Genomic DNA, 13,234 nt, shown 5'->3' with positions numbered 1-13,234 from the left:
TGGGGCTGACCGAAGTTGAGTGCAACAACATTTTAAGGACACCAGGCTTGGAAAGGCTGCCTTAGATGAACCTCTGTTTTTGACTTTTAAAAGGAACCTTAATGAATATTCTTAAGGTAAAGTATTGAGAGTGGGGCAATTTTATCCTGAACATATCCAAGTATTCTTCTGACTTTCCTGTGAATCTTGCTCCCCAGCCTACCACCCCTAAACCTGAAATGATGTATTTTTGCAGAAGAACAAAAAAGGGAAAAGGTGAATGAGTCATGCTCTCTATTTTTGTAAATTCAGGTTGAAGTTGCAATAGGGAACTCTTGTCTTCCCTTCCCTCACTTGGCATGATGAAGCTCTTTGTGGAAGATATGCCCAGGTCCTTCCTTTGCATATTACCCCCAAAGTGGAAACAGCGGTAGCATCTGATCCTTCTGTGAAATGTCCCTGGTCTCTCCGGCAAATAAACATCCAGTTTCTGCAGGAAGGACAGCACCCTGAGGAGAAGACACTCAGAAGCTTGAAAGGATGGATCAAGATCCCTTACTTGCACACAAGGAGCACACATCACAACCTGCTTATTTATGTAGCAATTCTATATACTGCTCTTCAGACAATAGAGCAGCTAACATAAACTTAAAATAATAAAATAAGTACAAACCAGTAATCAGTCACATAAAAATAAAACCAGAGTGGCAGAGCACATAACAAATGTATTAAAACAATATGTGGGGGGGGGGGACTAAGGAGCCTGGGGAAATATAAAGGTATCATGTGGTGACAAAAAAAGAATCAGTCTCAGCACCAGGTTAGACTCCTTTGGAGGAACATTCCAGTCTTGGGGTGCCGCAACTGAAAAGGTCTAACATGGGTTCACAAATGACATATCTAACTACCCATCTGATTAAAGACTGGGCATATGCAAAAGTTTTTGTCTGACACCTAAAAACAAGACAGTGATGGTGCCAAGCATACTTCCCTGGGGAGACAATTCTACAAAAGGCCCACCGAAAGGCCCATTCTCAGGTCAATTCATTAATATTTGCTGCACACAATGAATCTGTATCTAGCAAATCAAATTTTCTGAGAAAATCTGTTTGTAGCCGTCCAGCAGCAAGCCCAAATATCACACGCTGGTACTTGTTATGATACCACAGGGAGCTCATAAAGACAGTTGGGCCTGCACTCTGCATCCCATACTATTTGTATTAAAGTATGTAGCTAGGAGGATGAAAGTACAGCCTGCCCCAGGTGCCACTGCAAACAGAAGCTCCCATCACCAACTTCACCACTGTTCACCACCTATCCTGGTGTTGGGATTTGCTTCCAAAAAAGAGTTGAAAGTCCACACAAGAGTACCATTCACAAAGTGGAATTAAAACGTAGCACAACTAAATATTAAGTCTAAGGAGTGTTGCTAACCTTTAAATTTGTCCTATATGTTGATGGCAGAACCAGTGGAGAAACGGTAATGTTTCCTGTGTTACCTGTTTTGAGATGATTTATTGACTATTTTAAAGTTTTTCATTTCCTCAAGCAAGCCTCCAGGATAGGATAGAAATGTAAAAGAAACAGCAAATGTATAAGCAGAGATCTGAGGATGTTTCAGCCGCTAAAGACAGTATAGAGGTAGGTGCTCTTAAGACCACGGAAGTCCATTTGAATTAACTTTATCCACTCTTAATAACTCTGTTCTGATTTGATAGTTTTGCTGCTATCAAATGTAAGGGCAGCAGAATTAGACTGTTTGTTTCCTTCTGCAAAGAAGAAATTAAGCCCTGTGTAAACACAGACAACCTGCTCTTCTACTTTCTTGAGATGTGACTCGGCGATGCTGTCACAGGTCCAACTTTTGAGCATGCTTTTATCGTACAACAAGGGAGGAAACACTGATATAAACCAAGCATGTGTTTTGATAAGACACCAGCTGTCTTTGTGGTCCCTATGTTTCTCTCTGTCTCGCTTGTTCACTCCCAAAGACAGTAGACTGCCAGCCTAGCTCTATGTTGAGATTGCAAACAAGTACAATCTCAGGCTGGTCCAGGGGCTGATGCACACTGATAGAACCACTTGCTTCCCTTACTGCAATAAAGGTGCAGTGAAAATGCACCAAGTTCCTTAGTGGTGCTGGATTCTGCTTTTGTCTTCTATTGATGACCTTTCAACAGAGTTGAGGGGAAATGAACATGGAAGGGGGGGGGTCAAGACCATTCTTCTAATTCAAAAGTATATTTCACCCTACCAATCCCCAATATTCCAAATTATAGATGCTGTTGGCTTTAGCTTTTGTTAAGTTTTAAAGTATTGTTTTTAAAAAGTTGATATTTATTATTGCTTTGAAATTCATCAATAAGACTTTTAAAAAATTCAAAAAGGAAATCAAACTATTTTCAAAATTATAGATTCTAGACATGATTAATTTTCTTTTTGGTCTAGATGTACAGGAATGGGAACAGAATGAAGACAGGAATGCCCACAGTGCAATATAGGAGTGAGAGGAATAAAGTAGTTAAATTAACATAGTGGGTGTTTATTCTTCCTTTTCCCTTCCCATGTCTTTCCCCCTTTTTCTATCACTTCTCTTATATTGCAAGCCATGATTTAGAAATATCAATCACCTTGATTTCTTTGGAATAAAGAAGGCATATAAAGGCAATAAACCAGGCATAGGCAACCTTTAACCTTCCAGATGTTTTGGACTACAATTCCCATCTTCCCTGACCACTGGTTCTGTTAGCTAAGGATCATGTGAATTGTAGGCCAAAACATCTGGAGGGCCGAAGGTTGCCTATGCCTGCAATAAACAGACATTTTTTTTAAAAACACACACACCATATTATCTGTGGCTAAAAGATTTGACATTCTTGAGGCCCACGGAACAAAGCTTTCTCAAGGGGTATTTATAATTGCCTGTAATATTACGTAGCCTATTATAAGGATAAATGTAGTCAACTGGAAATATAAAATAATTTATTCTTTAAAAGTATGACCAATGTAAGAAAATGCATGAAAATCTATCTGTCCAAAGACCTATTAGATGAAGAATGTAATATTCAACTGAATCATTTGGGCATTGTGCCAACTAAGGAAACCAAAGCAGCAAAAGTTATTATGAAGAGCTTCCACTGAAATAAATGGGATAGCTGCTTTCAGTGTGACAGTTTCAGCTAACTTATGCAATTAAGATCACAATGGAAGGATTCTTCACGGGTAAGACCAGGGGTGGGGGAAGCAGAACATTGCTAGGAGAAAGTAACAGGTAGCCAACACTCAAAGTTAAGGCTTACCAGAGGTGTAGAACAGAAGTCAGACATGGGAGTATCAGAGCCAGCCCACCCATGAGGCAAGGTAAGGCAATAGCCTCAGGCAGAAGGATTCACAGGGGCAGCAGATCCTAATGCCAATCTTCCCCTCCCCACTTGTTCCTGATGTAGATCTTTTGTCAACCATTTTTCCCTGGCAGAGGGGTGTGTGTGCCATTTTTGGGTCTACCTCAGGTGTCAAAATTTCTTGGGCTAGGGACTATAGTTCAAATTGCAAAACAAGACCATGGTTGTAATTGCATACCCAGTTACCTGAGGGTATGCCCCATTGAACCCACTGGGATTTTATTCTGAGTAGGCATCTATAGCATTGCATGGTGAAGTGCATAATTAAGGAAATGATTAGGGACTATAGAACAAGGTGAGCTGTAGATCAGAAATGCAAAGGCTGACTGGCCCCCAGTGAAAAGAAAAGTAAAACCTGAATACTGGCACTGAATAGGGGAGCAGCATGCCAGAAATGTTTATTCTTAAACAGTTCTGCACTACAGTACTTAAATGTGCTGCTTCGCCCTGCTGCCCGCCCCCCATTATCCTCTCTCATTCATCTTCACCCTGACCCACTTTACATCATGGAAGAGTTGGGATTTGTACCCACACTGGCTCACACTCATTTTCAGTGAAAGTCAGCAAGTCTGCCTTGGATGGGAGGGAGAACAGAATGGCAGGTCAAGGCTGAAGCATTCTTAATGATGTTCATTTGCTGCCATCTGAGCAAGGGTGTACGCTCAGGGCAAAAAAGCAATGCTCATAATGAGGACAAAGCTTCCCAGGCCTGAGCTGTCAGCTAATGTCTGAAGAAACACAGAATGGACTACAAGGAAGAGTTCAAGATCAACAGGAGCGCTTGGGTCATGGCCAAGCTCTCCAACCCTTGCAGAAAAATGAAAAGAGCGTGATGCGCTGGAAGTCACTTACTACACATAGGGTCTCATTTCACTTACTTTAAAGCAGTGCTTAATTTCTAAGAAGAGGTGGCTAGGTTTGACACCTGCCTAGAACACGATCTGATCTGGAAGTTCTGCCCCTTAACCCCATGTATGTAGGGCTAAGCAGTGCTTACTTGGTGGCAAGGGAAAGGTGCTAACCACTTTGTTCTAACTTCTCATATATTTCAGCACCCAGCACTGGTCCACAAAGACATGTTCTGGAGCTGAGGCCTGGCGCAAACATTCAACAGCACATTAGAAAGTTTGGGTACCATCCTGCCATCAAAGCGTTCCTCATTTTTAAGGAAATGCCCTTCATTACTCCACAGCATCCTATAGAGCAGGGATGAGGAACCTGTGGCCCTCCAGATGTTTCTGGACTACAACTTCCATGATCCTTGACCTATGGCTAATGGGAGCTGCAACCCAACAATGGGTGGAGGGCCACACCCCAACTATACAGCACATAATTTTACTTTCAGAGAATACCGAACACGGCTCCATATCACCCCCACCTTTCATTGACAAAAGATCCTATGAATGTGATTCCTTTAGAGGACAGCTGGGCCTCTCAAGGCTACCAGGCTAATTTCATGCAGATGGCAATGAGTGAGGTGGAGGTGGAAGTAAGATTGTCATAATCACACACACATACTCTTGATTATCATCACCCCACTCTGTTCTCTGTCTCATGAAGGAAATGAGAGAAACAGAGAGGAGCAGTGATCAAGATGAGAGTACCGGTAAGTGGCTCTGGCCCTGATCTCTCAACACTAGAATGTGACCTCCAAGGATTTGCTTCCTGGGGAATGGAACCTTCAAAGGAAAAGTCCTCTCCTTGCTCTAAAATGTCAAAGCCACCATGTATGCAGGATGGTGAGGAACTTGCTACCACATGCTATGCCACAATGGGCACCCCAAGGTAGAGAATCAAGTGTCTCAAGGTTCCCCGTGCCTCCTTGGCTTTTAGTCATAGGCAGCGGCAGAAAAGTATCTCTCCCCTCCTCTTCCCCCCATTGCTGGACCCCTGCTGACGGAAAGGCACTTTTCACATACAAAGGATTGCTAGAGAATGAACTTGAAATTTAAATAAGGGAGCAGTCCTAAATCACACTTATTTGAAAGTTAAACCCATCAAATGAAATAACACGGCTTACTTTTAGTTACAGACTTACTTTGGAGGAGAGGTTTCTATCCTTATCTGAAATACACCCATTGTTCCTCTTTCAGAAATATGTGGAGCAAAGCTCACTCATCCCCCCCCCCCGCCCCCAAAGGCACTTCTTAACCCGTTCTGTGCTCCCTCCCATTGCTGCCAGCCTGCCACTTTCTTGTGTACCTCCCTGTTGGATTGCAGGAAGGGGGCGCGGACATCTGTAGGGGGCGCTAAACGCTAGCAGCAGCCAGAGGAGGGGAAATTACGGGAATAAACCAGATTTAACACTCCCTCGGCTGAAAGTCCTTTTCTTGCCCAAGGGAAGGCTCGCATTTTTAGAACTTCAGCAGCCACCTGGGTTAACACTTCGCTGCCCGAAAGATGGCAACAGAACTAAGAAACGCATGCAGGAATTTTCATCGGCAGCCAGTATTTATTCAAAAATATCTATATTCAAGGGGGAGGCTGGCAGTGCTCGATACTGCAGCAGCCCAATTTGCTTCTTGGTTCCCCCACTCCCCGCGCGCCCCTCTCTGCCTTCTTATCTGATGCTGTCTTCAGGAACCCCTTTTATTTGTTCTCTCTGGCACTATACGCAACACTCCCCCACCAATCTAGTTCCTATTATTTTCTCTGCGCTTCCCCGCCTCCCTCTCAAGGAATCAGTACCCGAGACACAGCAAGACAAACCAGGCACCGCGACAGAGTGCTTCCATTTGGAAGCCCCGGCGAGCTGCCTGACAACTTCATCAAATAAAATTGAGAGAGGCGGGGCCATTCCGCTGCTGGCAATTTCCAACTTGGATTTAGCCGCACGCCAGAGACCGGGTGGCGGGGGTTGCTTAGGAAAATCCTAAATAAGACTATAGGCTCGGATCGGAGATGTTTGCTAAGGGGCTCTCTCTGCAATCTTATGCACGTTTGTTTAGCAGCAAGCCCCCCTCCCCAAACTACAACGGAACTAACTTCTGAGTAGAAACGGTGCACGTGCATGCAATCCTGCTGCGTGTCTCCCGCTGGCAAAGGAGCAGCGGGATTGTTTGTGTATGGTGCGCCTCCCCATAGCTAGTGCGGGTCAGGACGCAACAAGGTTCGGTCCTGTACAGCAGGGCTCGGTTATAAGGAAGAGGAGCGCCTTTGCGCAAAGACCAACTGCCCACACAGCTCTTGGTTAACACTGACGCAACCCCATCCTCCTATACATTGCGGGGCGCGGGGGGGGGGCGCTTCTCTACAATAGGCCTTAAACACCTCTTATTCTCAGAACAGAAATTTTGCGGGGGGGGAGGGGAAGAGCAATCAAAATCAAATTGCCCCCCGCGCCGCCACTCCTGAAAAGACTGAAACTCTGCTGGCGACTGCGAGGGGAGCCCAGAGGAAACGAAGGATTGCGCTTCCACGCCTTCGATCAAGCCACTGGCCCACCTAGTCCAGCATCCTGTTCTCGGAGTGTCCAGCCAGATGCTTCGAAGGGAAGCTGCCTGCAAAGCAGGACCCTTTGGAAAGAACGGCATTCTCCCCCTCGTGATTCCCAGCAACTGTATAGGCGCTGGCGCTAAAGGAAGTGTATCTGCCGAGAGGTTGTCCCACCCGCTCTTGGTTTAATAATGCTTCCTCGAACCCTGTTTCCCAGATCCGTACTGCCTAGAAAAGGTGCGCGCGGCACAGTCCCTCCCTGGGTGTTCCCCGCCCCTTTGGTGGGATGGGAGAAGAGCGGAGAATCTTCCGTGTAGGGCCAGAGTCTCGCAGTTAGGAAAACGAGATAAACATTTGGGGGGGGGCGCAGCCTTCCCCGAATTACATTTCATGTTAGAAAACGAACGTGTGGATACGCTTCTGTCCCTCTCATCATCTCCAAGTATTCACACACACCCTCCCACCTCTAGCCAGGCTGACGAGGGACCCGAACGAAACGCAGCGCCCCAGAGTGAGCCGGTGACTACCAGGTTCTTCGCCGCTCCTCCGGCCATAGCAGAAGAGGCTTCTAGTAAATGGGCGAGGGGTGGGGGGAACCTCTCAGGTTTCACCGGCTCCGAAGTCTGCCGCCAGGGTCAGACGAAGCGCGCACAGGAGGCAGCCTCTCTCGGAAGGATCCCCCTCGCCGCCCCCTGCTCCCGCCTCCCGTTCCCGACATCCCTGCCCTTCCCTGCGCCGCGCGCACACGCGGAGCGCCGGGGAGAAAAGAGAAGCTCCTCTTTGCTTTTCAACCCCCTCGTTCCCGCCCAGGCCGGCTCCCGGTCGTCAAGCCCTCAGAAGAGCCGCTGCTTCTATCCTGGCGCCTTTCCAACGGCGGCGGAAACAACAACAAACCACCACAAGAACACAACAAAAGCCCAGAGGCGGGAAAGTCCCTTCTGGGAGAGGCAAAGGGGTTAAGCACAGTCACGCGCGGCCAGAGAAGGAGGGAGACGGACTGAGGCGTTTCGCTCGAAGGAGCTTTTTTTCCGCGGGGAAACTTCTCGCCTTTTTTTTTCTTTTTCCCCTTCCTGAGAAGAGAATTGTTCTATGGGAAAGGGAGGGGTGGGGGACGGACGGAAGGAAGGAAGGAAGGGAGAGCCACGGAGCTTCTCGGTCGGAGCCATGGACTTCCCGCTTCGCCTCGCCCGCCGCCGTCCTCCTTAGGCTACTCCGAAAGGGAAAGGAAAGTGAAGCAGAACCCACCGTGTCCTCCTCGCAGGGAGACAGGGGAGCGGTAGATAGAGATAGGCACGGAGTGGTGCTTGCTGCCGCCATGGAAATGGTGCTCTTGCTGAGCCTGCGAGGCGGACGACGAGGAAGAGGACGCAGGCAAATCCACGCTGGAGGAACTCCACACCGAGCTGAGGATCCATCCCCAAAAGAGGGAGCACATCCACAGGGTCCAGGCGGGACAGCCTCCCGGTGCTGTTCTCAGATCAACGCACCGCATGTTCGAGGCGCAAGGCGAAAGAGGGTGGGGGAAAATATCTATTATAGATAAGCCTACGAGGGACCAAGCAGTTCGAATTCCAGCCGGGAAAAGAGAGTATGGTTCATGATGCCAAGGGCCCCATCCTACCCAGCTGCGGAGGAGAGCGAGGGGGGGGGGGAGTCGCTTCCGAAGTGGGAGTGTGTATGCTATTGGGGGTGCGGGGGTGCGGAAAGGGTTAATCAGCCAACCAACGCAAGAGCGAGCAATTCAAGCTGGATCCTCCCCGGAGCCGGTTCTCCCTCTTTCTCTCACTTTATTCTGCCAGGTTCCCCTTAGACGTACCAAGCTTCCAGAGGAGATCCGTGGAGCCACGCATAGCAGGGAGAGAAGGATCTTCCCCGCCCCCCCCCCGTTCTTTCACCTGTCAGGTTCCTCCTCCAAGCTCACAGGATCCTCAAGGATTTTCCCCTGCCCATATCCCCCTTTCTCTCACTTTTAGCTGGAGAGAGGAGGATTCAGAAGCGGGGGGCAAATAGCCAGAGACCCCAGAAAGGTTATTAAGTATGTTGTTGTTGTTTGCTTGTTTATCCCAATTCCAAGTTCTTGGCTTTGTTTGATCTGGCTGCTTCTCCACTGGCAAATGTTGCACTGCAGAATGGCTCGGGCTTCTCTCCTTCACACATGCATACGCGCCCGGGTACACGAGCACACACATGCACCCCTCCAAAAGAAGAAGAAGGAAGAGGAGGAGAAGGAGGGAAAACTGGATCCGCGTTCTCCTCGAATCCAGACAGCTTGGGAGCTGAGAGCTGGTTGACAACACCGCGTGTTCTGGAAGAGAAAAGCTTGCCAGATCTTCCCGTGTTAACAGAAGAGGAGTGGAGAAAAAACTGAAGAAGCAAAGGTAAAAAAAAAAAGGGAGAGCGAGGAAGGAAAGTCTAGAATCCACAAGAGAGACAGAAACTGAGCTCCCCTCCTTAATTTCTTTTCTTTCTTTTTTTAAAAAAAGATGGAACAGGATGCTCAGGGCGAGCTCACTTAAAGTGAAGGCAACTAGGAAGCTCAGGTGAAGTGAAGCAAAGACTTGGGGAGCCAAATTCACAAATGAGCGAGCCGCATGCAAATTGGATCACTCCAGAGAGCGAATCAGTGCAGCCCAAACACCCTGCAGAGGGACTGGCTGGTTCCCGGGAAAGGAGGGGCTGAAGTAGGAACCTGCAGTCCCACCTCCTCCATTCATATTATACTGTGTATACTCATAAACCAACACGCACAGAGGGGGGGGGGAGATGATCTCCCTTTCCCTATAGTCTTACTTTGAATCGTAGAGCTTAAATGAGAGGGAAAGTAGCAAGGAAGGTAATCAAACCCATTAGTCACACCCAGCTTCAGAAAGGTTATTGTAATAATAAATTATCATCAACAGTAATCAATACACATAAAAAATTAACTGTGCCTGGAAGATTCCCCTCCTGAGCTAGGTGCTACACATGATTCCCCACCCCTTTCATACCTGAAATGCAATAAAAGAGAGCATCTGATACAACCTGCCTCTGTCTAATTTCCAGTGCATCTGACACCTATGCCTTGAGGTTGGCGGAGGGAGAGAAATCTGTGTGTATATAGTAAACTTTACTAAATAAAAGCCTAAAAGAGGACAGGATGTAGTGAGTTTTAGAGGTATTGAGTCAATCTCTCTCTCTCTCTCTCTCTCTCTCTCTCTCTCTCTCTCTCTCACACACACACACACACACACACACACTGCATTACCTTGTAGGAATCCCCCTCTGTACCAAAATAATGTATTCTAATAACTGAGCTTCTGACTTTAGGGTGGGAAAACTAGCCTCTGCAGGCAGAGAAACCCCTTCTTCAAAATGCATGCACAGGACAACAAGCTGATCTACTATCTCAGAACCCCAAAGGACATATTGGCTCCATTCCAGTTCCATCCCAAACCCTTTTTCAAATGGCTTTCTGAAATGTAATTACAGTTTTATTGTTGCTAGCCCCAAAGGAGAAGAGGAAACAAAAGATGCATCTTTATTTAGACAGGGAGACAGAGTTAAAAGCAGGAAGACAGGAGGGGAGGCTAAATACTGGCAGAAATTTGGTGGGGTGGGGAGGTAGAGGATGCTGCTTATTTCAAGATTACCATGCCAGCAATAATAATAAGTTTTTATTTATACCCTGTCCATATGGCTAGGTTGCCCCAGCCACTCTGGGCAGCTTCCAACACATATAAGAATAATAATCTGATTCAATATAAAAAGTCACAATAACTTTAAAATAAACGTGTATCAAATAAAGCAATATTAAACTATCCAATAGCAAGAAGAAGCATCCATCTGCTCTTAAGACACAAATTTATGACTAAAGAAGTGGAGTTTTTGTACCTGGGCCTCCTTGGTTTGCTTAGTGCCAGCTGTGAGGTTATGGGCAACAGGAGGAGTGGCTCACTGCCAAGAAGTGTGGCTGTCTGTGATACAGACTTTTTTTTTTTAAGGTGGGGCTTTTGAACTGGATCTCAACAGAGGATGTGCTGAACATCACAGCAAAGAGAACCTTGGGAATGTGGGCAAGGCAATCTAAGCTCTTGCAAAAGATGCCGGACCAAAAAGGGAAATAAATGAATGATCCCTGTACCAGAATGTACTAGGAGTTCAATAAAGCTTGTCATAATGCAACTTGGTATTGCAAGTGGGCAAGGGAGCAAAAAAACAATAACCAGGCACCAGTAGTTATGGGAAGTAAATTGGGGGAATGGGCTCTTGTGGCTCTGTTAGCAGAGTCAAATAAAAACACTTAGTTGCACCATTTAGGAGAGGCAAACTTTGTGTTTGTTTGTTTGTGGCACTGCTTCCTTGCCTTTTAACATCCATGTCACAATGAGAAATCCACCAGATGAAGGTTTCCCTTGTGTGAGAGATGGAAAAAGCACCAGTTGTCAAATTTCTGCTTTTCACCCTAGCTGTTAATGTGTCATTTTTAATGTTGCCATTTTATTCTGCTCTGCTGCAATTTGATTTTATGGTGTGTGGCTTTATTTGTTTTATTGTATTATTTTGTAAGCCACTCTGAGATCCTTGGCTAAAGACTGGCTAATAAATCGCTTAACATGTAAAATTATATAATGGCACAGAAACTCTGTGAGAAAAAAATATGGCAATTCTACTTAGCTGGTCTGTGGCCTCAGTGACTTGAATGAACCTTTTAGGGAAGTTTGATTTTTCTATAAATATATTTAAAGGATTTTTTTTTAAAAAAGTTCATATGCCACCCTTCCTCTTAGGCAGGGATGGCAAACCTGTGGCCCTTCAGATATTGTTGCATTACAACTCCCATAATCCCCGGCTTCTCAGCATGCTGGGTTGGGGGTGGATGGGAGCTGCAGTCCCATATCTGGAGTGTCACAGGTGACCCATTGCTGACCAAAGAAACTGAGAGTAACATGCCTAGAACCTTCCACTTTTATCCTTACAGCAACCCTGTAAGGCTAAGGTTAGGCTAAGACAGAGCGACTTGCAGAAGGTCATACAATGAACTTGGTGGCTGAGGACTAAACAAAATGTGATGACAGGACATCACTTCTTTTGTATATTTTCTATAGGACAATGGCTTAATTTAGACCAGAGCTGCAGTGTTCAGAGAATGTGTTTGTTTCGTTCTCTCCCTTGCACTATTTTCTCAGAGTTGTCAGTTGCTCCATGTGGCAGACCAATCATATAGGTTGCAAAGGTGCCCCCAATACCAGAGGCAATACCAGCTCCCTCTGAGGGGTCATTTTGTAATATCCCTCACCATTTATGTTGCCCTCTTTCAGTCAAGGTAGACTCTACTACAAGTTATAGCTGTTCTGCAAAGGGGAAATGGTCCCTATGACATCATGGTGACAGGTGGGTCTGCCCACCTGTCAAAGTGGCCAATGGGAGGGTGGACAAAAATTAGCAGGAGGGAAATGGTTCCTTATCCAGCTTCTTGGCCCTGATACAAAATATGTCTCTGAGGGGTTGTATCCTATTTGCCCTTAAAACGAACAAACCAGCAAGACATTCAGTCATGGATCTCACATCATACCATCTATTTGCAGCCCAAGTGGTGATTTAAGCCTGGGTTTTCTTTGTGTAGGACTACAACTCCCATCATCCCTGACCATTGGATATGCTGGCTGAGGCTGCTGGGAATTGTAGTCCAAAAACACCATGCTGGCTACTCCTGCAACCACTACATAACACAGGAATAAATAATTTAAGTTTGAGAAATGATTCAGTGATGTGACTGAGCTAATAGGTGAGAACAGATGCTAAATAATACATAATATAATAATAATATATAATGTAATGTAATGTAATGCACCTTAACAGCTATGTGCCACACTGTAATTGCATTAAAAAGCACATAAACTGTGTCTGCAAGCTTCCAATCTAAGATATACAGTCAAACCTTGGTTTGCGACCGCCTCTGTTTGCAACCGCTTCGGTTTCCGACCCGACCACCACAGACCCGGAAGTATTTACAGCCGGGTTCCGCGGCGCTCGGATGCACAGAAGCGATCTGCTCAGCATGTGTGTGCGCAGAAGCGCTCTATCGACGCTTTGCGTACGCGCGTACATCGGGGAGCGACCGGCTCCGCGGAATGGATTGCGGTCGCAAACCGAGGTATGACTGTATAAGATAATGAAGTTACAGATATCCACCCAATGAAGTTAAACAACAGATCAACAGAGCCAGACTGATACCCAGAGAGAACTTGCTGCAAGACAGACCCAAAAAAGAAAATAACAGAACACCACTACGTAGTAATCACATACAGCTCCCAAGTTAAAACAATACAGCGCATCATCAGAGATCTACAACCTCTCCTAGACAATGACAGTTCTCTTTATCAAGCTCTGGGAAGAAGACCTTTCATTGCCTACAGACAGCCACTCAATCTTAAACAACT

General features: G+C 46.2%; 1 protein-coding gene across 5 annotated transcripts in view; it reads right to left on the bottom strand.

Moving 5' to 3' along the window:
* NRXN3 (neurexin 3) overlaps window positions 1–13,234 on the bottom strand; it is an 862,130-nt gene that overhangs the window by 414,359 nt on the left and 434,537 nt on the right. The window contains exon 1 of one of the 5 annotated variants that reach the window (XM_088672576.1): window positions 8,061–9,337. The exons of the other annotated variants lie outside the window; for them this stretch is intronic. Within the exon in view, the coding sequence (XP_088528702.1) occupies window positions 8,061–8,307 (247 nt within the window). The 5' untranslated portion in view covers window positions 8,308–9,337. Of the gene's footprint in view, window positions 1–8,060; window positions 9,338–13,234 lie in introns of those variants that run through there. 5 annotated transcript variants of the gene reach the window in all.

The sequence above is a fragment of the Zootoca vivipara genome, chromosome 1, assembly GCF_965207765.1.
Source record: "Zootoca vivipara chromosome 1, rZooViv2.hap1.1, whole genome shotgun sequence".
NCBI lineage: Eukaryota > Metazoa > Chordata > Lepidosauria > Squamata > Lacertidae > Zootoca > Zootoca vivipara.
Note: the sequence above shows the minus strand (reverse complement) of the source record. Positions and strands in the feature narration are given on the sequence as shown.